The sequence below is a fragment of the Alosa sapidissima genome, chromosome 7, assembly GCF_018492685.1.
Source record: "Alosa sapidissima isolate fAloSap1 chromosome 7, fAloSap1.pri, whole genome shotgun sequence".
Taxonomy (NCBI): Eukaryota; Metazoa; Chordata; class Actinopteri; order Clupeiformes; family Clupeidae; genus Alosa; species Alosa sapidissima.
The window spans coordinates 6,190,238-6,213,111 of NC_055963.1; the positions used below are offsets into that span (position 1 = coordinate 6,190,238).

Here is a 22,874-nt window from a genome sequence, read left to right on the forward strand (position 1 = left end):
ATATTAAACCTTATCTACCAAGTAAATCATTTACCTATATAAACTATCCACCTATTTAACTGTTCAGTCATTCCAACTATATTAAACCTCATCTACCTAGCAACCAATATAGTTTGTTTTTACTTTGTATGATATTTAACATCATATTTTTTGCATTTTCATGCACTGTATTTCCTTCAGGAAATGCTTTTCTAGTTCTTCTTCTTCTTCTTCTTCTTCTTCTTCTTCTAACGCAGTTAATGCAGCTTCAACCGTTTAACGTAGAAACTTCATTCAAACTGTGTTGCGTAGGTCTTACTTAGGACATGTGGGCTTTGTATTTTTCAACTTTGTAACTTTTATACTTTTTAAACTATTAATTAAAAACTACTCAAAATTTCCCCATAGACTTAACATGGGCTGATGACATCACAATAGAGCCGTTAAGCAATTAGAATCCTATGGCAGGTGTTCGGGCCACCTGGACCAACTGCCAGTCTCAGGCTTTAAGCATACAAACTGGCCCTATTAAGACTACACATCCTGTTCAACTGCTTCCTCTGCCAAAAACTGTTTCAAAATAAAAGTCCTCACTACAATATTTCACTGTTAAACAATTTAACCCTTTAAACTACTGAACTTTTTAACTGTTCAGCCATTGTAACTGTTACTTGTCATCAACTATGACTCCTACCCACTGTAGCTAGTTAGCTAAGTTAGCTAAGTCACATGGTTAGCATGCTAGCATGTTAGCATGCTAGTTAGCATTTTTAGCAAAACTGCTAAAAATGATTAGCTAAGTTAGCTAAGTCACATGGTTAGCATAGTTAGCATGTTAGCATGCTAGTTAGCATTTTTAGCAAAACTGCTTAAAATGATTAGCTAAGTTAACTAAGTCACATGGTTAGCATAGTTAGCATGTTAGCATGCTAGTTAGCATTTTTAGCAAAACTGCTAAAAATGACATAGTTAGCATGTTAGCATGCTAGTTAGCATTTTTAGCAAAACTGCTAAAAATGATTAGCTAAGTTAGTTAAGTAACGTGGTTAGCATAGTTAGCATGCTAGTGTGTTAGCATGCTAGTTAGCATAGTAACTTGGTTAACATTATTATCTTTGTTAACATAGTTAGCATAACTGCTAGCAAATATTAGAGCCATTCCAACTGTCAGTTATCGTCAACTATCTACCCAAATAATTTAACCATTTAAACTATCCACCTATTTAACTGTTCAGTCATTCCAACTATATTAAACCTCATCTACTTAGCAACCAATATAGTTTGTTTTTACTCTGTATGATTTTTTTACGTTATATTTTTGCATTTTCATGCACTGTATTTCCTTCAGGAAATGCTTTTCTAGTTCTTCTTCTTCTTCTAACGCATTTAATGCAGCTTCAACCGTTTAACGTAGAAACTTCATTCAAACTATGTTACGTAGGTCTTACTTAGGACATGGGTGCTATGTATTTTTCAGCTTTGTAACTTTTATACTTTTTAAACTATTAATTAAAAACTAGTCAAAATTTCCCCATTGACTTAACATTATGATTATGACATCACAATACGGCCGTTAAGCAATTAGAATCCTATGGCAGGTGTTCGGGCCACCTGGACCAACTGCCAGTCTCAGGCTTTAAGCATACAAACTGGCCCTATTAAGACTACACATCCTGTTCAACTGCTTCCTCTGCCAAAAACTGTTTCAAAATAAAAGTCCTCACTATAATATTTTACTGTTAAACAATTTAACCCTTTAAACTACTGAACTTTTTAACTGTTCAGCCATTGTAACTGTTACTTGTCATCAACTATGACTCCTACCCACTGTAGCTAGTTAGCTAAGTTACATGGTTAGCATAGTTAGCATGCTAGCATGTTAGCATGCTAATTAACATTTTTAGCAAAACTGCTTAAAATGATTAGCTAAGTTAGCTAAGTCACATGGTTAGCATAGTTAGCATGCTAGCATGTTAGCATGCTAGTTAGCATTTTTAGCAAAACTGCTAAAAATGATTAGCTAAGTTAGCTAAGTCACATGGTTAGCATAGTTAGCATGCTAGCATGTTAGCATGCTAGTTAGCATTTTTAGCAAAACTGCTAAAAATGATTAGCTAAGTTAGCTAAGTCATATGGTTAGCATAGTTAGCATAATTAGCATGTTAGCATGCTAGTTAGCATAACTGCTAAAATAATTAGCTAAGTCACATGGTTAGCATACTTAGCATTTTAACATTGTTAGCATGCTAGTTAGCATAGTAACTTGGTTAACATTATTATCTTTGTTAATATAGTTAGCATAACTGCTAGCAAACATTAGAGCCATTCCAAGTGTCAGTTATCGTCAACTATCTACCTAAATAATTTAACCATTTAAACTATCCACTTATTTAACTGTTCAGTCATTCCAACTATATTAAACCTCATCTACCTAGCAACCAATATAGTTTGTTTTTACTCTGTATGATATTTTACATCATATTTTTGCATTTTCATGCACTGTATTTCCTTCAGGAAATGCTTTTCTAGTTCTTATTATTTTTCTTCTTCTAACGCACTTAATACAGCTTCAACCGTTTAACGTAGAAACTTCATTCAAACTATGTTACGTAGGTCTTACTTAGGACAGGTGTGCTATGTATTTTTCAGCTTTGTAACTTTTATACTTTTTAAACTATTAATTAAAAACTAATCAAAATTTCCCCATTGACTTAACATTATGATTATGACATCACAATACGGCCGTTAAGCAATTAGAATCCTATGGCAGGTGTTCGGGCCACCTGGACCAACTGCCAGTCTCAGGCTTTAAGCATACAAACTGGCCCTATTAAGACTACACATCCTGTTCAACTGCTTCCTCTGCCAAAAACTGTTTCAAAATAAAAGTCCTCACTATAATATTTTACTGTTAAACAATTTAACCCTTTGAACTACTGAACTTTTTAACTGTTTAGCCATTGTAACTGTTACTTGTCATCAACTATGACTCCTACCCACTGTAGCTAGTTAGCTAAGTTAGCTAAGTCACATGGTTAGCATAGTTAGCATGCTAGCATGTTACCATGCTAGTTAGCATTTTTAGCAAAACTGCTTAAAATGATTAGCTAAGTTAGCTAAGTAACGTGGTTAGCATAGTTAGCATGTTAACATGCTAGTTAGCATTTTTAGCAAAACTGCTAAAAATGATTCGCTAAGTTAGCTAAGTAATGTGGTTAGCATAGTTAGCATGCTAGCGTGTTAGCATGCTAGTTAGCATAGTAACTTGGTTAACATTATTATCTTTGTTAACATAGTTAGCTAAGTAATGTGGTTAGCATAGTTAGCATGCTAGCGTGTTAGCATGCTAGTTAGCATAGTAACTTGGTTAACATTATCATCTTTGTTAACATAGTTAGCATAACTGCTAGCAAACATTAGAGCCATTCCAACTGTCAGTTATCGTCAACTATCTACCTAAATAATTTAACCATTTAAACTATCCACCTATTTAACTGTTCAGTCATTCCAACTATATTAAACCTCATCTACTTAGCAACCAATATAGTTTGTTTTTACCCTGTATGATATTTGACATCATATTTTTGCATTTTCATGCACTATATTTCCTTCAGGAAATGCTTTTCTAGTTCTTCTTCTTCTTCTAACGCATTTAATGCAGCTTCAACCGTTTAACGTAGAAACTTCATTCAAACTATGTTACGTAGGTCTTACTTAGGACATGGGTGCTATGTATTTTTCAACTTTGTAACTTTTATACTTTTTAAACTATTAATTAAAAACTAATCAAAATTTCCCCATTGACTTAACATTATGATTATGACATCACAATACGGCCGTTAAGCAATTAGAATCCTATGGCAGGTGTTCGGGCCACCTGGACCAACTGCCAGTCTCAGGCTTTAAGCATACAAACTGGCCCTATTAAGACTACACATCCTGTTCAACTGCTTCCTCTGCCAAAAACTGTTTCAAAATAAAAGTCCTCACTACAATATTTCACTGTTAAACAATTTAACCCTTTAAACTACTGAACTTTTTAACTGTTCAGCCATTGTAACTGTTACTTGTCATCAACTATGACTCCTACCCACTGTAGCTAGTTAGCTAAGTTAGCTAAGTAACATGGTTAGCATAGTTAGCATGCTAGCATGTTAGCATGCTAGTTAGCATTTTTAGCAAAACTGCTTAAAATGATTAGCTAAGTTAGCTAAGTCACATGGTTAGCATAGTTAGCATGCTAGCATGTTAGCATGCTAGTTAGCATTTTTAACAAAACTGCTTAAAATGATTAGCTAAGTTAGCTAAGTCACATGGTTAGCATAGTTAGCATGCTAGCATGTTAGCATGCTAGTTAGCATTTTTAACAAAACTGCTTAAAATGATTAGCTAAGTTAGCTAAGTCACATGGTTAGCATAGTTAGCATGCTAGCATGTTAGCATGCTAGTTAGCATTTTTAGCAAAACTGCTAAAAACGATTAGCTAAGTCAGCTAAGTAACGTGGTTAGCATAGTTAGAATGCTAGCATGCTAGTTAGCATTTTTAGTAAAACCGCTAAAAACGATTAGCTAAGTCAGCTAAGTAACGTGGTTAGCATAGTTAGCATGCTAGCGCTAGCATGTTAGCATGCTAGTTAGCATTTTTAGCAAAACTACTAAAAACGATTAGCTAAGTAACATGGTTAGCATAGTTAGCATGCTAGCATGTTAGCATGCTAGTTAGCATAGTAACTTTGTTAACATTATTATCTTTGTTAACATTGTTAGCATAACTGCTAGCAAACATTAGAGCCATTCCAACTGTCAGTTATCGTCAACTATCTACCTAAATAATTTAACCATTTAAACTATCCACCTATTTAACTGTTCAGTCATTCCAACTATATTAAACCTCATCTACTTAGCAACCAATATAGTTTGTTTTTACTCTGTATGATATTTTACATCATATTTTTGCATTTTCATGCACTGTATTTCCTTCAGGAAATGCTTTTCTAGTTCTTATTCTTATTCTTCCGCTAACGCGTTTAATGCAGCTTCAACCGTTTAACGTAGAAACTTCATTCAAACTTTGTTACGTAGGTCTTACTTAGGATAAGAGTGCTATGTATTTTTCATCTTTGTAACTTTTATACTTTTTAAACTATTAATTAAAAACTATTCAGAATTTCCCCATTGACTTAACATTGGGCCTTTATGACATCACAGCAATTAGAATCCTATGGCAGGTGTTCAGGCCACCTGTCCCAAATGCCATTCTCAGGCTTTAAGCATACAAACTGGCCCTATTAAGACTACACACCCTATTCAACTGCTTCCTCTGCCAAAAACTGTTTCAAAATAAAAGTCCTCACTACAATATTTCACTGTTAAACAATTTAACCCTTTAAACTACTGAACTTTTTAACTGTTCAGCCATTGTAACTGTTACTTGTCATCAACTATGACTCCTACCCACTGTAGCTAGTTAGCATAGTTAGCATGTTAGCATTTTTAGCAAAACTGCTAAAAATTATTAGCTAAGTTAGCTAAGTAACATGGTTAGCATAGTTATCATAACTGCTAAAAATGATTAGTTAAGTTAGCTAAGTAAAATGGTTAGCATAGTTAGCATGGTAGCATGCTAGTTAGCATTTTTAGAAAAACTGCTAAAAATAATTAGCTAAGTTAATTAAGTAACATGGTTAGCATAGTTAGCATGTTAGCATGCTAGTTAGCATAACTTTTAAAAATGATTAGCTAGGTTAGCTAAGTAACATGGTTAACATAGTTAGCATGTTAACATGCTAGTTAAAATAGTTAGCATACCTACTAAAAATGATTAGCTAAGTTAGCTAAGTCACATGGTTAACATAGTGCTAGTTAGCATAACTACTAAAAATGAAAACATTAGCTAAGTTAACTAAGTTAAGTAACTTGGTTAACATTATTATCTTTGATAACATAGTTAGCATAACTGCTAGCAAACATTAGAGCCGTTCCAACTGTCAGTTATCGTCAATTATCTACCTAAATAATTTAACCATTTAAATTATCCACCTATTTAACCATTCAATCATTCCAACTATATTAAACCTTATCTACCAAGCAAATCATTTAACTATATAAACTATCCACCTATTTAACTGTTCAGTCATTCCAACTATATTAAACCTCATCTACCTAGCAATCAATATAGTTTGTTTTAACTCTGTATGATATTTTACATCATATTTTGCACTGTATTTCCTTCAGGAAAGTTTTTCTAGGTATACTTCTTCTAACGCGTTTAATGCAGCTTCAACCGTTTAACGTAGAAACTTCATTCAAACTTTGTTACGTAGGTCTTACTTGTGACATAAGGGCTATGTATTTTTCAACTTTGTAACTTTTATACTTTTTAAACTATTAATTAAAAACTACTCAACATTTAACCATTGACTTAACATTGGGCCTTTATGACATCACAGCAATTAGAATCCTATGGCAGGTGTTCAGGCCACCTGGCCCAACTGCCAGTCTCAGGCTTTAAGCATACAAACTGGCCCTATTAAGACTACACATCCTGTTCAACTGCTTCCTCTGCCAAAAACTGTTTCAAAATAAAAGTCCTCACTACAATATTTCACAATGTATCCCTTTAAACTGAACTTTTTAACTGTTCAGCCATTGTAACTGTTACTTGTCATCAACTATGACTCTTACCCACTGTAGCTAGTTAGCATGGTTAGCATGTTAGCATTGCTAGCATTATTAGCAAAGTTACTAAAAATGATTAGCTAAGTTAGCTAAGTAACATGGTTAGCATAGTTAGCATGCTAGTTAGCATAGTTAGCAAAACTGCTAAAAATGATTAGCTAAGTTAGCTAAGTAACATGGTTAGCATGTTAGCATGCCAGTTAGCATTTTTAACAAAACTGCTAAAAATGATTAGCTAAGTAACATGGTTAGCATAGTTAGCGTACTACAATGTTAGTTAGCATAACTGCTAAAAATGATTAGCTAGGTTAGCTAAGTAACATGGTTAATATAATTAGCATGTTAGCATGCTAGTTAAAATATAGTTAGCATACCTACTAAAAATGATTAGCTAGGTTAGCTAAGTCACATTGTTAGCATTGTTAGCATGTTAATTAGCATAGTTAGCATAACTGCTAAAAATGATTAGCTAAGTTGGCTAAGTCACATGGTTAACATAGTTAGCGTGTTAGCATGCTAGTTAGCATAACTACTAAAAATGATTGGCTAGGTTAGCTAAGTCACATGGTTAGCATAGTTAACATTGTTAGCATGCTATTTTTGCATTTTCATGCACTGTATTTCCTTCAGGAAATGCTTTTCTAGTTTTCCTTGTAATTATGTATGGTTTGCAGAAATGGGAACTGCGTCGTATAGATGAGAGGAGCGAAGTGTGTGTTGCGCAGCACAGGTGGCCAAGCGCTCCTGCAGGTGTAAGCTACGGCTGTGCCTTATACCATCAGGCAACTCGACAACGAGAAACAGTTTCTAAGTTGACCTAACTTTCCAACTCTGCACAGTATCCCATTAACTGCATGGCAGTAGGCTATTTACAATATTTTCTGTAAAGTAGAGTTTGTTAACATGTTATCATTAACTTAATACACGCACAACTTTTGTTTGAGCAGGAGAGAGAATAACAATGAATGGACGCAGCAACTACAGAAATTGTAGCCAAGGCTACTTGCTGCTTTCTTTTACTATCAATGGTTGCTGGTTAACAGCACATAATAAGCTGATTTAAGCTAATTCACTTACTCAAGACTTCAAGACCATCATGGATATAAAACGTTTTCGAAAACAACGAAAGGAAGGAACATAGCAAAGCTTGGAGTTATTTCAGATGGTTTACAACAAGGTAGGCAAAATTGTGGTGCTTGTCAAAACCTTAGCGCAGCTGGAATAATGCTTAGACTGATGTTATAGCACACACAATATTTAAAGCCATACACAACGGTAAATTGGAACAAAACTAAAGGTAACTTTAGCCTTTATAGGGCTGTATAAAGTTGTCCAAATGAATAGGTCGTAATTAGCGGTGCTCCCGCACTACCAGACTCACCAACAGCTTCATACACCAAGCCGTAAGGATGCTGAACTCTCTCCCTCCTCTCCCCCCTCCACCCTCAGCTACATAACATCCTGGACATTGGACCCAAAATGGCCGCCTGCACTACTCCACTTGCACACTTGCACACTTGTACACTTTACAACTGGTGTTGTTGTCCTGAAAACACAACACTTCTGCTGCTCTTACATAACTTGCACCACTATGCCACTTTCTTCTTACTTAGGTCAAACAGAACTACCCAAGCCTTTTATTGGCCTGAATTTGCACTAGTATTTTTATTGACTGTCTATGCACAATTTCAACCACATTTTGCTGCTCTTATTTTTTCATTATTATATGTGCCCTCTTATTTACTTACTTTTTTGTTTACTTGAATGTTATGTTTGTCTGTGGACCTAAATTGGTAAAATATGTCTTGTCTTCACCGTGGGATAGTGAGAAACGTAATTTCGATCTCTTTGTATGTCTGGAACATGTGAAGAAATTGACAATAAAGCTGACTTTGACTTTGACTGAACTTTGGCTGACTTTGATTAGGCGTTGATGTAATATAGTGCATGTAGATGTTAGGCTACTAAATTTTCAGGTCACCAATGCATGAACAAAACCGGGTATTGGACAAATATTATCAAGGCTTTGAATGTTTCTGTCTGTGCACGGGGGTGTCTGTAGATCGGTGTGCATAGCATTAATTCCTGCAGGCCTGTGGCCATGCATGCCCCCTTAAAATAGCATCTGAATTTGCGCGACTGACTTTAGACCAGGAGGTTCCTGGTCTGTGGTGGAATTGTTTTCTGAAACTGCAAAATATCAACAGGGAACGTTTGCGCTGGAACACACCCCCTCTTTTCGCTGAACCGCCCCCGTGGGCACAATTGAATTTCCTAATTTACGGATATGGACCTGTGGAGGGAAAATTCCAATATGCGCTGACTGCAAAATTGGAAAGACAAAAGTGTGAGTATACAAAGTCAATTGCGCTGGAGTGCAAGATAGAGCCCCTAGTGTTTTTCGCTCGTTCTCGCTTCTCACAAGACTTCCTGATTCAGACTTTGCCAGGACGCTATTGCAAATCTTGCAAGCCATTTTGTTAAGTTGAAAATGTTGCATAGTACCCTTTAAGGAACAATTAACACAAATATTAATATAATCCTCATAGTTTGGGGGGCAGTCACCTATTTTAGACTCACTACTCTTGTTAGCTGGGAAAACATTAAAATGTTCGCCATGAGTAATCTTACACCAGTTATGTTTAGGGTTTATCTGTTTCAGAGATAGGATTGCATAATGTTAGCTGCCTCACAGGAACATGTCTTAACACATTTCCTATGAGTTCCAGATGGCTTTTAGCCTCAAGAGGGATACATTCCAAACTACTCAGCTATGCCCCCATTTGTCCCTCCCTTTCTATAAATCTTTATTGTTAGTCAGCTTTAAAGTAAAACTGTTTCCCTGCACTACAAATCTTTTATCCTTTAGACAGGATTCTTTTTTATAGCATTCATTCCTGTTTCTTCATTCACAGCACCTCCTAAAAGAGGATTCTTTCTGTTTTCCACAGTTCTTAAAATTGTATGTAACGTTGAAAATATTATTATATATACATTTAATGTTTTGTTTTCTCAGAGTAATACAAGTGAATGTAAGCACAAATAACCAACCACAAAGGAATACTTTATAAAGGACCAAGATTTATTCAGTGTTTTCACTTGTTGTACATGGCACATCCTAAATCTGGTCAATATCAGCCGTTGCAGGGACACATGGAGAAGTGAGTGATAACAGAGAGCTGCCTACAAAGCTCTCTGCAAGGCCCATTATCCCAGGAGAAATGTAGAGAACAGAGCAAATGATCACCATGCATACTGTAGGCTATCAAACAATTACTCTATTCATTGAGGGCCAGGATATCACTTTGAGTTGTTTCTGAAGCTCCATGGGCTTGTGTTTGGAAATGCTTCAAAAGTGCAATGTGAATTGTGACGCTGCAACAATTTCTGAGATATTTTTTTCTTTTTTCAGCCTTTTCATAATGAAATTTGAATCTAGTGCAGTTTTGTATGCATGTCCAAACAGATGTTATGCCATATGGAATTACATTATGTTTTTGCATAGAACATCAATAACAACCAGACTGACAGAATGGGGACTTGACTTCCACACTGCTGGTTTGTACCATCTCTCATATATGCTGATAAACTCATGACGGACTGGATTATTACAGGATCTGTAGTGGGTAATATGGAGACTAAATGAGTAGCAACACAAGAAGAACACTCATGTTCAGAGCATAACATAAGCCACTATCCTCCAGACTTTAACTTTTGAGGTTCCTTGTTAATGGAGAAAGCTTGTTGCTCAGGACATTGTCAATGCTCTGTGAGTGAGTGGAATGGGGGAGAACATGGGGGGAAGAGAAGAGGGAAGAGTGGAGAGGTGTTCCTCATTTAGTAGCGGCGCATGCTACTGGACGTCACAGAAGAGCGAGACATGGACACGCCACCGCCGCCCATGCTGAGGCTGGAGCCACCGCCATAGCCGCCACCGCCGCCCATGCTGAGGCTGGAGCCACCGCCATAGCCGCCACCGCCGCCCATGCTGAGGCTGGAGCCACCGCCATAGCCGCCGCCGCCCATGCTGAGGCTGGAGCCACCGCCATAGCCGCCGCCCATGCCAGCACCGCCACCGTAGCCGTATCCGCCGCCTCCTGCAAAAACAAGATTTTATTTCATTAGAGGTCAGAGCAATCAAAAAACAGTGTAGACAAAATGACACATTTTCATTTCCTGGATTCTTATTAAGTCTTGAGATGAATAATTACCAGATGAGGACTCCTGGATGTGAACTGTTGCAGTGGAACCACCAGAGGATATTCTGTGGAAGGGATGAAGTATTATGATGTCATTGTTATTGATTATAACAGATAGGTAATTCAGTTTAAGATATATTAATTTATAGATATTACTGATCCTTAGTATATGCTTATGTTTGATAAGTTTACCTGGACTCCTCTCCTTCCAGAAGTTTCCTGTAGGTGGCGATCTCAATGTCGAGAGCCAGTTTAACGTTCATCAGCTCCTGGTACTCGCGCACTTGGCGGGCCATGTCCTGCTTGGCTTTCTGGAGGGCCTCCTCGAGGTCCCTGATGCGCAGCTTGGCATCCTTCACTGCCATCTCACCACGCTCCTCAGCCTCTGCGATCTGGGCCTCAAGGTTGGAGCGCTGCATCACAACAGAGGAGCTTGAGTCAGTCAGGTGGAGGTTGGGTAATTGTTTGTTGATGGTGTAATATTTGATGGGAGAACAAAACTCACCTGTCCTTTGACTGACTCAATTTCATTCTGAAGACGGCTGATCATGCGGTTGAGCTCTGCGATCTCTGACTTGGTTGCGCGCAGGTCATCGCCATATTTGCCAGCAGAGGACTGCATCTCCTCAAACTGTTGTGTACAAAGAGATGTTAATATGGAGGTTCTAGTTAGTGCAAGAATCAATATCCTGCATTGATAAAGTACTGAGCGCTAGTGCCACCCCAATGCACTCACCTTGGCCTTGTACCAGCCCTCAGCCTCAGCACGGCTGCGGTTGGCGATGTCTTCGTACTGAGCACGCACTTCAGCCACAATGGAGTCCATGTCCAGAGTACGGCTGTTGTCCATCTCCACAATAGCAGAGGTGTCCTTGATCTGTCCCTGCAGCTCACGCAGCTCCTGAGTGAGGAAGGGAAAAACAAATATGAAGGTTCCGTATGAGCTTGAGAACACTGCAAGTGCAATTTGGACCCTGTGGATGAAGTATGACCAACTCTCACCTCCTCATAGATGGCCCTGAGGAAGTTGATCTCATCCTGAAGGGCATCAACCTTGGCCTCCAGTTCCACCTTGGTCATGTAGGCAGCATCAACATCCTAAAGAGGGATGAAAGAATGGGTAAGTCTGCAGGTTCAGAGGTCAAAGCAATGGGAGATCAAAACAGATCACCCTGACAAAGTGCAAATACATTGTTACTTTTACCTTCTTCAGCAGAACAAACTCATTCTCCACTGAGGCACGCTTGTTGATTTCATCTTCATATCTGCACAAAAGAAACAGAGGGCGGTCAGTCATATAGGAGTAGGAACTGAAACTGCATACGTCTCTCTTTGTCAGGTAGTAGACAATGACCAATGTCCATAAATAATTGAGGCACTCACTTCATCTTGAAGTCCTCAACCAGACCCTGCATGTTCCTCAGCTCTCCCTCCAGCTTGACCTTCTCGTTGCCCAGGCCGTCGAGCTGTCTGCGCAGGTTGCCGATGTAGGCCTCGAACATAGAGTCGATGTTGGAGCGCACGGTGGTCTGGTCCTGGAGAAGACTCCACTTGGTCTCCAGCATCTTGTTCTGCTGTTCCAGGAAGCGCACCTGTGGGAATAAAATTAAACATCATTAGATCAGTTATAGTATACTACATTTCCTCTTTAGTTTTTGCACAGTACTGAATAAAAGAAAATATTATTTTATATTTAAGTTGTAGTAGGCATCCTGTTCTTTTTTAATTCCATTTGTTTAGTGACTCATTAGATCAACACTGGCATATATGGAAAAACTGATGCAGTATGGACCCTTTCAAGAGAGTTCCATTATCAGCATCATAGTTGGCCCCACAAGACTTCCTTTTTAACATTCCATATGTTATCTTAATGCAGAGGAAGTAGATTGGGGCCCAAATAGAACGTTCAAGCATTGTTTTTGTTTTTATTGATGAAAGGGTCTGTATTTGTAAATTTGCTCAAGGCTAATTCTCTTGCAGGTTGTGGAACATTTGTTCACACCAAAGTTTTCTTGTCAGAGTGCCAAGTGTTGTCTTTTGCTGCAGGGCATAAGCCCGCTTGCCGTGCAAACAAGTTGCCTGGTGCAGCCCCGTTTCATTGACCTCGGCAGACCTGGCATAGTGTTCATATGACAACAAACTCCTCCCCGGGCACAGAGGCGAGGCAGCCACACCCACGCCAAGCCTCTACCCGGGCAAGCCTCAGCAGAAATGAAAAACCTCTCCCCTGCCGCAGGGACTTCCCTGTCAGTGAGGTAACTTTCTACCACGCCCTAATCTGTGGCTTTGCCTTCAATTTCATGTTTTATGTCTTGCATCTGGGAAGGGCTTCAGTTTTTTTTTCAGATCACAAATTCACAGTTCTCCTGCTGATCATTGAAAAGATTGCAGGTCATCAGTTATGCACTGACTCATAGTTTAATTATCCAAATGGCACCTGAAAAAAGTGACCACAGCCTTTCATAGCTAGAAAAGCAGGTGTGGCCCATTAATATAACCTGACATCAAGGTGTGGCAGCCATCATTTTATTCCTGAGAGAAAAACCCTCCCCACTATCATGTCGCTGTGAAGCTACTTATAGAAGAATATGTTTAAGACGAAACAATGCTGCACTCGCAGACCCAGGAGACATTCCCACAGCAAGCAGGCATTCATCCACATCTCCCATTTGGAGTCAGAGAGTCAGTGCTGCCATGGGAATGGGCAGATAACTTGATCACCGCCCTTATTTAGACAGAGGCTGCAGTCATAGGATCTCTCCAGGCTAGAGTTTCAAACCCCCACTCCACACACAGCCTCACATATTCACACACATTCTGGATTGTTATTTTCAGTCAGCAAATAGAACTTTCTCTGTTGTTGTTAGGAGAAAGGGTTTCGTATTAAGCATTAAAGAGTAATGACTTCTGCATCCGGGCTGGCATGTATGTTTTATGTAGCATTGTGCTATCTGAATCCTATACCTTCAGTACTTCCGGCAGTAGAGCAAGCTGTGAAATATTTCATGAGCATCACCTGAGTACACAGGTGAAATTAACCGGTAGCTGCTGCTTTGGGTAAGTATGGAAAGTGCTTCTTGCTATGTAAAGCAATGGCAGACCACATTACAGCTTGGACAAGAATTTGTAAATTTGTACAAAAACTGCTTATTACAGCAATGCACTGTTTTGTTTGTTTGATTGTTTTGTGTAGTTGTTTGCTTTATGTTTTTGAAGTGAAGAGCATCACAGGCAACATCCTTTAGATGGTAGATTGAGTACATGATAAGCCTAAAAGAATGATGTCATGCCCTCTTGCATATGCCTGACTCTCTCTACTGATTTTGCAATGAGAAGAGCACTGACCTTGTCGATGAAGGAGGCGAAGCGGTTGTTGAGGGTCTTGATCTGCTCCTTCTCCTGGGTGCGGACGGTCTGGATGGTGGGGTCGATCTCCAGGTTCAGGGGGGCGAGCAGGCTCTGGTTGACCGTGACAGCTGTGATGGGTGCCACAAAGCCGCCACCACCACCCATGCCCATGCCGAAGCCAGCACCACCAGCTCCAAGACCCATGCCGTAGCCGCCGCCGCCACCACCTCCGCTCATGCTGTAGCTGCTGAAGCTGGCACCACCGCCGCCACCACCTCCCATGGCCAGACCGCCGCCACCGACAGAGCGCCTCATGGACACAGAGCTCATGCGGCTGGCGCCAATGGGGGCTGCCATGGCGGAGTGGCTGGAGAAGCTCCTCCTGACGCTGCCACCGCTGCTGAAGCCACCGCCACCACCACTGCTGAAGCCGCCGCCACCGCTGCTGAAGCCACCACCACTGCTGAAGCCGCCGCCACTGCTGAAGCCGCCGCCGCTCATGCTGCCACCGCTGCTGTAGCTGGACGAAGAGATTCTGACACTCATGGTTGCGGTTGTGAACTTGGGAGGGCTACAGGCCAAAAGAAGAAGGAGAGATGGACAGAACCGGAGCAGGTGAGTCCACTAAGAGGAAAGGTGTACCTCTGAGTGACTTGATGCTGGTGTGACGGTTCTTTATACTCGCTCGGAGAGAGGGCTGGCTCTCACCTCAGACCTGCTCTCCCTCCTCCTCCACTGAATGAGGACACGCCCCCTGCAAGCTCACTTACCTGCAGGGGATGCAAGCAGCCATGTGATTGGTGCGGAGAAAGGGCCTGTTCTGTAAGCTGAGAGGCCTCCAGCACATTCAGGTGCACACACCTTGGTGAAGTCCCTGTGGGGGATTCTAGGACGGGTGGAATGGCAATCATATTCTCAATCTGCTTAGTCCCTACAACCATTCACATGAAGCCTTGATAGCACATTTCTCAGATGGTTTTAATCAGTTTAGCTTCAGGCATGTTTTGAATTAGTGTCTAGGAATTAAATAGTACTCTTCCGCAGTGTGTGCAATTCAAGTTAGATAAAAAGGCAATTGCATAACTGTTGTGTGTGTATGTATGTATAAACATATTTGTTCATTGACGGTGTATATCCACGTCCACAGCTACATATTCAGGTACAGCAGGTACTGGGAAAGTTTACATATGCTAACATTCTACCTGAGAAGCTATTATCAAAAACGATCTCCAAACACTAGCACACTGTCAAACAAAACCCTCTCTGTGTGGAGTCCTGAAACTCTCTCATGCAGACTGAGGAGCCGATTTTGCTGCTGCTGGAGATGTTGTGAAATACTGCTGCTCAGCACACATTGCATGTGTGCAAAACTTCTCAAGTTTTTAGGTTTTTATGTTCAAATTAATCTGTGATGTCCCCGTGCTCTGCATTGTTGTTTATCGACCCCTTAAACATTGTATAGCAGCATTTGTAATTTGCCATTTTCTGATTTTTTTATCTTCTGTCATTCTCAACTATGATAAGATTATTATTCTTGGAGATTTTAATATTTATGTTGATGATTCCACAAATTGTTACTCAGCTGAATTCTGTAATATTACAGAATCGTTTAATTTACTGCAGCATGTTAGTTAGAACCAACTCACAACCATGGGCATACTTTAGATTTATTTTTCTCTCTTGGCTTGGAGCTGAACAATGTTATAATACATATACACCATTGCATCATCTTTGACAGTGTTCTCCCAGTTGCTACTCCACCACTCATGCACGTTGTTAGTTTTCACAGTTTTAAGGATCACACTGCCTATAATTTCTCCTCTTTGTTTCGCGACAGAGCGTCTGCATTCCCCTGTTGCTTGCCTGCTCTGTGTTCCACCTTGAACCTGTAATTAACAAACTTAGTGATACCATGCCTGATGCTGGTGGCTTACAAGATACAGGTGACATGCTTAACACATTTAATGAGTTATGCACCACCATAATAGATACTGTAGCCCCTCTTAAAAGAGGAAACCTATTATCAACAAATCTCCTTGGATCACTAATGAAATACAGTACATAGCCTCAAAAGACTGTGTAGGAGAACTGAACACAAATGGAAAGCCACTAAGCTTCTGGCAGAGGTGGAAAAAGTATGAAAATATTGTACTCAAGTAAAAGTACCAATACTTTGATGAAATATTACTCAAGTAGAAGTTAAAATACCGATCTGAAAATGTACTCAAGTAAAAGTAAAAAGTAGTTCATTTAAAATGTACTTTAAGTAAAAGTTACTTAGTTACACCAGAACAACCAGTTTTACCAGACACTTTCTAATGAGATACAGCACTCAAAAAATCCTCCATAGTAATGCATGGGGTTAGTTTGTAACGCCAATATGGCAGTTGTCTACACATATCACAACCCTTCCGCAGCAAAACATCGACATGTAAATACATTGATCCAATCATGTGGTGTGTTGTGAATACATCGTGCCAATCATCTGTTGTGATCTCGCCGCTGGAGCAAGCTTGGTGTCGTGAAGCCTTACGCACGCGCATTTCGGCCAAAATAGATGCCCGATAAGTGCCCAAAAAAAAGCATTGCAATATGGCTGCCGAGTGGAGGTACTTGTCTAAAAGGACTTTGGTCCTAGCTCGAGTTGCTGCAGCTAGCAGCTAAGGCAGACATTTTCATGCTCCCAGTGTGTAGCTATAGCTGCAGCAACTCGAGCAAGGTAAAACTGATTGTTTCAGTTTTGTTCATACCGACAGTACTAGGTGATGTTGAGAAATGGAGATCTATGTGAAAAATCCCCGGAGTTTCCTTTAAGTTTAAGCAGTAGGTGATTTTCAAAGTTAGTTGCACTCATCCTTGGTCGCTTTGCAGTGAACAGTAATCATGCACAACTGAAAAGCCCCTCACAGGCAGCTGAGGCAGGCAGGCCAATGTTGAGTTGCAGAGTTTTTATATTTGAAACGAGCAGAAGGTTCAGCAGATTAAAGGGCGTCGAACTGGGGGGGAAAGTGGGAAGTATAGGGCCCCAATGGAGGAGAGGACCTTTGAAAAGTGGAATATGGGGGGCACAACATTTTCACCAGGCATTAGTAATAACTCGGGTAATCCACACATAAAAAATCCAAACAACTCCATAAGTAGAGTCATCTGTAATGAAGTGGAATAACACAGGGGAAAAGTATTGAACACGCTAAGAAAAAGCACTGGAGGCAAAAGGCAAGGAACGGGCTGGAGTCTGTAAGTAGTTAGTCAAGTCAAGTCAAGTCAAGTCAAGTCGGCTTTTATTGTCAATTTCTTTACATGCACTGGTCATACAAAGAATTGAAATTTCGTTTCTTACTCTCCCATGCAGACATAGACATGCTTTAAATACAGACATAGACATACTATGGACATAGCCATAGACAATAAACATTAAATTAAAGTGCAAGACTGAAATATAGAACATGTATGTATCAAAATAGAAATATAGGACATATATATATATAAAAAAAAATAGAGGTAGTTGTGTTGTATATTTCTATAGTCTTAACAGTTACATGAAGTTTAAACTTGTGCTTGTGTGACCTGTATATTTACATTGATATGCAGTATGTAGTAATTCAAGTATATCAGGCTTGATGTGAAGCAGCAACACGTTTGGCTGCGCAGTCACAGTGCAGTTCCACATGGCGGTGTTGGGGGGGGGGGGGGGGGGGGGGGGTTTGGTAGACAGGATCCTAGTTTCCTAGGTTCCTGGTTGGCTGGTGGGTGGGGGGGGCTGTCAGTGATGGGAGAGTGGGTAGAGTGTTCAGCATCCTGATTGCTTGGTGGATGAAGCTACTTGCCAGTCTGGTGGTGCGGGAGCGGAGGCTCCTGTACCGCTTTCCAGAGGGCAGGAGGCTGAACAGTTCGTGTGCAGGGTGGGTTGTATCCTTGACAATCATTAGTGCTTTGCGGGTGAGGCGGGTGGTGTAAATGTCCTGCAGGGAGGGGAGTGGTGCTCCAATGATCCTCTTAGCTGTGTTAACGGTGCGCTGGAGGGTCTTCCTGTTCTGATCTGTGCAGCTTCCGCCCCACACTGTGATGCTGCTGGAGACGATGCTCTCGATGGTCCCTCTGTAGAATGTAGTCATGACAGGAGGCGTGGCACTTGCCTTCTTCAATTTGCGCAAGAAGTAGAGGCGCTGCTGGGCTTTCTTCGCCAGTGATGCTGTGTTGGTGGTCCAGGAGAGGTCGTCGCTGATGTGCACCCCCAGAAATTTTGTGCTGCTCACTCTCTCCACAGCATCTCCGTCGATGGACAGTGGTGGCAGTTGTTTGTGGCCTCTCTGAAAGTTGACAACAATCTCCTTGGTCTTGCTGACATTTAGCAGGAGGTTGTTGTCTTTGCACCATTTGGCCAGCAGGTCTACTTCTTCTCTGTAGTGAGCCTCATCGCCCTTAGTGATGAGGCCCACCAGTGTTGTGTCGTCCGCAAACTTCACCAGATGGTTGGAGCTGTGAGTGGTTGTACAGTCATGTGTTAGCAGTGTGAAGAGCAGGGGGCTGAGCACACACCCTTGAGGGGCCCCCGTGCTCAGGGTCAGAGTGCTTGAGGTGTTGTCCCCGACACGTACTGCTTGTGGTCTCTGCAACAGGAAATCCAGCAGCCAGTTGCAGAGGGAGGTACTGAATCCTAGCTTGTCCAGTTTGCTGATGAGTTGTTGTGGTATTATGGTATTGAATGCTGAACTGAAGTCTATGAACAGCATTCTCACATATGAGTCTTTATTGTCTAAGTGGGTGAGGGCTGGATGGAGGGCAGAGCAGATTGCATCCTCCGTGGATCGTTTGGCTCGGTATGCAAACTGGAAGGGGTCCAGGGTGGGGGGTAGGGTGGCTTAGAGAGTTAGAGAGTAGTTATCCTTTTTATCTGTGCAAATGAATATAAGCTTGGTTAGTAGCCTACATATTGATGGGCTATAAAAAGGTTTTTCATTACCAAGGTGTCACACAAGAAACATTTCATGATGGATAAGAGCAAAAAGCTCTCCCAAGACCTTTGGAACCTTATTGTTGCAAAACATATAAATGAAACTGGTTACAGATGCATTTCAAAACTTCACAATCTTCCAGTAAGCAGCATGGGAGCCATTATCTGCAAGTGGATCATCACTGCATCATCAACCGGCCATGCACAGGATCCCCTCGCAATATTTCTGACCAGGGAGTCAGAAGGATAGTCAATACCAAGAGCCAAGGACCACTCAAAGAAAGCTCCAGAAAGACTTGAAGGCAACCAATTCAATTAAATTCAATTAAACAGTTCTGGAAGTAACTAAATATCAGGATTCAGAAGAGGGACCCCTGGAATCTGTTTAGAACAATGGGCCAAAATCACACCTGATACTGCGACTAATAAGTTTTGTCATACAGGAATTGTCTTGAAGGTGTCATTACAAGACTTTTCCACAAAGTATTGAAGAAATTTCAGTAGGCACGTTTAATATTTTTTTCCTGTGTCATTCCACTTTATTACACATAACTCTTATGGATTTTTTATATGTGTGTTAATATAATGTGTGGTGAAATACTCACTGGAAGTTTAGGCTAATTACTGAAAAAAAAAAAAATGTAAGCGTTCAATACTTATTTCCACCATATATTTATTTTACCTGAATATTTTAACTTCCAAATAATGTCAAATTAAATGTCAAAATGAATGTCAGACGAAATTTAAAGTTTGACTGACTGGATTGCAAAACATAGTGAAAACTACGACGGAGTATTAGGGCCACACATGAAGGAAGAAATATTTTTGCCATGACGAGATTAAACTCGCCATGTCGACATTAAACTCGACATTTCGAGAATAAAGTTGAAATATCATGTCGACTTTAATCTCGACGTGTCGACATTAAACTCAACATTTTGAGAATAAAGTTAGTTTGGAGAGAGAAGGACCGCTCGGGACGATTGAAAGGGAGGACGAATTAAACATTCCAGTTTTCTTCGACTGCAACAATGATTAGACATAGGCCTATATCATGTGAACAAAACATAAAACATTAACCTCCGTTGCTCAGCCAAATACTTTCCTGTAGGTCCTTATCACGGAGTTACAGGCGATAAATGCGATGGTCAAAAGTAGCCTAAACGTCATTAGCGTTTTTTTTTATTTATTGTAGGCCTATTATTAAAGAGTGTTTTTCATCTAAAGGTTCAACTTCATGCTTATGCACTAGACTAGGCATACTAGGCGCTCTGAAAAGCAGTTTTAGAGAAATTAGTTAACCTATGGAGAGTGACGGCCTGGTTCATGAAGGGCAGTTATTTGAATGTGCGGTGGCCTTACCCACGTAAAACAGAGTGAAATAGCATTTTGTATAGAAACATATCATTGGATACATGTATTATTCTAGCTATATACTAAACGGCATAGTGCATGGTATTTCCAACCGCGAGATACAGCACTTCACGATGACGGCAATGAGTAGTTAACAGACAAGACGCAATCTATCTGAAAGTCGGCCAAAACAGGAAAAAGAGAGACATCCAAATGAGGGGAAACAACTGCTAATAAACTTTTTTCCAAAAGAAAGGTGAGCACAAACTTCAAAATACGAAATCCCAAATGCTTGAATATCTCCGCAATAATCAGTGCTAAAACGAACTGAGACAACCCATTGAAATAGCGGAAAATACACTTTCATAGGTTAGGCTACACATGTAATCTGATGCATCTCATGATCCAGCTCCATCTCCATCACTTTCAGAAAGACATGGCGCCAGCTTGATTCATGTCCTTTTGTAGGCTACATGCTGATCATTATCAGGCTAGTAGTTTAGGGCGATTTTTTTTCTCTCTCTTTCTGTTTACGTTAGTCTTAAAGCGATGGTTCGGAGTAATATCACCCTAGGGTTCTTTGCACCATGACCCGAGCCAAACAACCTGCCAGAACCTGTTTTCCCTTGGTCGAACCCTGGTCAAGTAGAGTGAGTTTCTGCAGGCGTAATGGAACCAACTTTTATCTCGTAAATTACCCCACTAATAATGCCCTGAATGGTACGAAACTTCTACAGTATGTTCTTTACTCCTAAAACGAGGCATTGAAAAGTTTGTAAGTACACCAGGAGTTTATTTAAATAACACTTGCCTGTATGCTAAGAAAGGTGGGGGATTGGGATTGGGGGCGGGGGGGGTACCAACAAGGAGCACCCAAGAGCAACAGGGGCAAGGAAAAACTTCCTTACTAAGGAAGAAACCTTGGGCAGATCCACGGTTAACGGCTAACCCAACTGCCAGGGGTCTTGGTGTGTGTGTTGGGGGGATGACAAGGGAGATGGGATAGTGTGCTGTGTATGTGGGGAGAGGGCAGTGTGCAATATGTCATGAGACAATGTGCTGTGTGTAGGGGGGGGGTGTGTAGGGGTAGTGTGCTGTAAGTATGTTGGGGATGTGTGTTGGAGAAGCTTCCTGCTGAAATAATGTGCTGCGCAGGGGAGCTTAAGGATGTCTTCACAGACATCTTTAACACTTCCCTGAAGCAAGCCATCGTCCCATCATGTTTCAAAGCTGCCACCATCATACCTGTGCCGAAGAAAACTGCTCCATCCTGCTTCAATGACTACCGCCCTGTGGCACTGACACCCATCATCATGAAGTGCTTTGAGCGGCTTGTCATGTCACATATCAAATCCATTCTCCCCCCCACCCTGGACCCCTTCCAGTTTGCATACCGAGCCAAGCGGTCTACAGAGGATGCAATCTGCTCTGCCCTCCACCCAGCCCTCACCCACCTGGAAAAAAGAGACTCATATGTGAGATTGCTGTTTATAGACTTCAGTTCTGCATTCAACACCATAATACCACAACAACTCATCTGCAAACTTGACAAACTGGGACTCAGTACCTACCTCTGCAACTGGCTACTGGACTTCCTCTGTCAGAGGCCTCAAGTAGTACGTGTCGGCAACAATACCTCAAGCAGCATCACACTGAGCACAGGGGCCCCCCAAGGCTACGTGCTCAGTCCGCTGCTCTTCACCCTGCTGACGCATGACTGCACTGCAACCTACAGCAACAATCACATAGTGAAATTTGCTGACGACACAACTCTGGTGGGTCTCATCACCAAGGGCGACGAGACTCAATACAGGTTGGAGGTCGACCATCTGACCACGTGGTGCAGGGACAACAACCTCCTGCTGAATGTCAGCAAGACCAAAGAGATTGTTGTTGACTTCCGGAGAGGTCACACCCAACACCTGCCACTGACCATCGACGGTGCTGTGGTGGAGAGAGCGAGCAGCACCAAATTCCTGGGGGTGCACATCAGCGAAGACCTCTCCTGGACCACCAACACTGCATCACTGGCGAAGAGAGCTCAGCGCCGCCTGTACTTCCTGCGGAAACTCAGGCGAGCAAGTGCTCCACCAGCCATCATGACCACATTCTACCGAGGCACCATTGAGAGCATCCTCTCCAGCTGTATCGCTGTGTGGGGCGGAAGCTGCACTGAATACAACAGGAAAGCCCTGCAGTGCATAGTGAACACAGCTGGATGGATTATTGGTGCTTCACTCCCCTCCCTGAAGGACATTTACACCACCCACCTCACCCGCAAGGCGACCAAAATTGTGAGTGATGCAAGTCACCCCGCTCACAATCTGTTTGATCTACTGCCCTCTGGGAAGAGGTACAGAAGC

At 41.2% G+C, this 22,874-nt stretch overlaps 1 protein-coding gene across 4 annotated transcripts in view; it reads right to left on the reverse strand.

Annotated features, from left to right (window-relative positions):
* Positions 1 to 9,718: 9,718 nt before the first annotated feature.
* The window catches only part of krt8 (keratin 8), a 45,096-nt gene continuing 31,940 nt past the window's right edge, over positions 9,719 to 22,874 (reverse strand). Inside the window, exons 1-10 of one of the 4 annotated variants that reach the window (XM_042099034.1) lie at positions 14,700 to 14,862; positions 14,202 to 14,642; positions 12,240 to 12,448; positions 12,061 to 12,121; positions 11,859 to 11,954; positions 11,593 to 11,757; positions 11,362 to 11,487; positions 11,049 to 11,269; positions 10,869 to 10,921; positions 9,719 to 10,754 (exon numbers count right to left, since the gene is read on the reverse strand). In XM_042099034.1, coding sequence (XP_041954968.1) covers positions 10,495 to 10,754; positions 10,869 to 10,921; positions 11,049 to 11,269; positions 11,362 to 11,487; positions 11,593 to 11,757; positions 11,859 to 11,954; positions 12,061 to 12,121; positions 12,240 to 12,448; positions 14,202 to 14,642; positions 14,700 to 14,750 — 1,683 coding nt within the window. In that variant the 5' untranslated portion in view covers positions 14,751 to 14,862 and the 3' untranslated portion in view covers positions 9,719 to 10,494. Of the gene's footprint in view, positions 10,755 to 10,868; positions 10,922 to 11,048; positions 11,270 to 11,361; positions 11,488 to 11,592; positions 11,758 to 11,858; positions 11,955 to 12,060; positions 12,122 to 12,239; positions 12,449 to 14,201; positions 14,863 to 22,874 lie in introns of those variants that run through there. The other 3 variants (XM_042099035.1, XM_042099033.1, XM_042099038.1) reach the window with 3 other exon arrangements.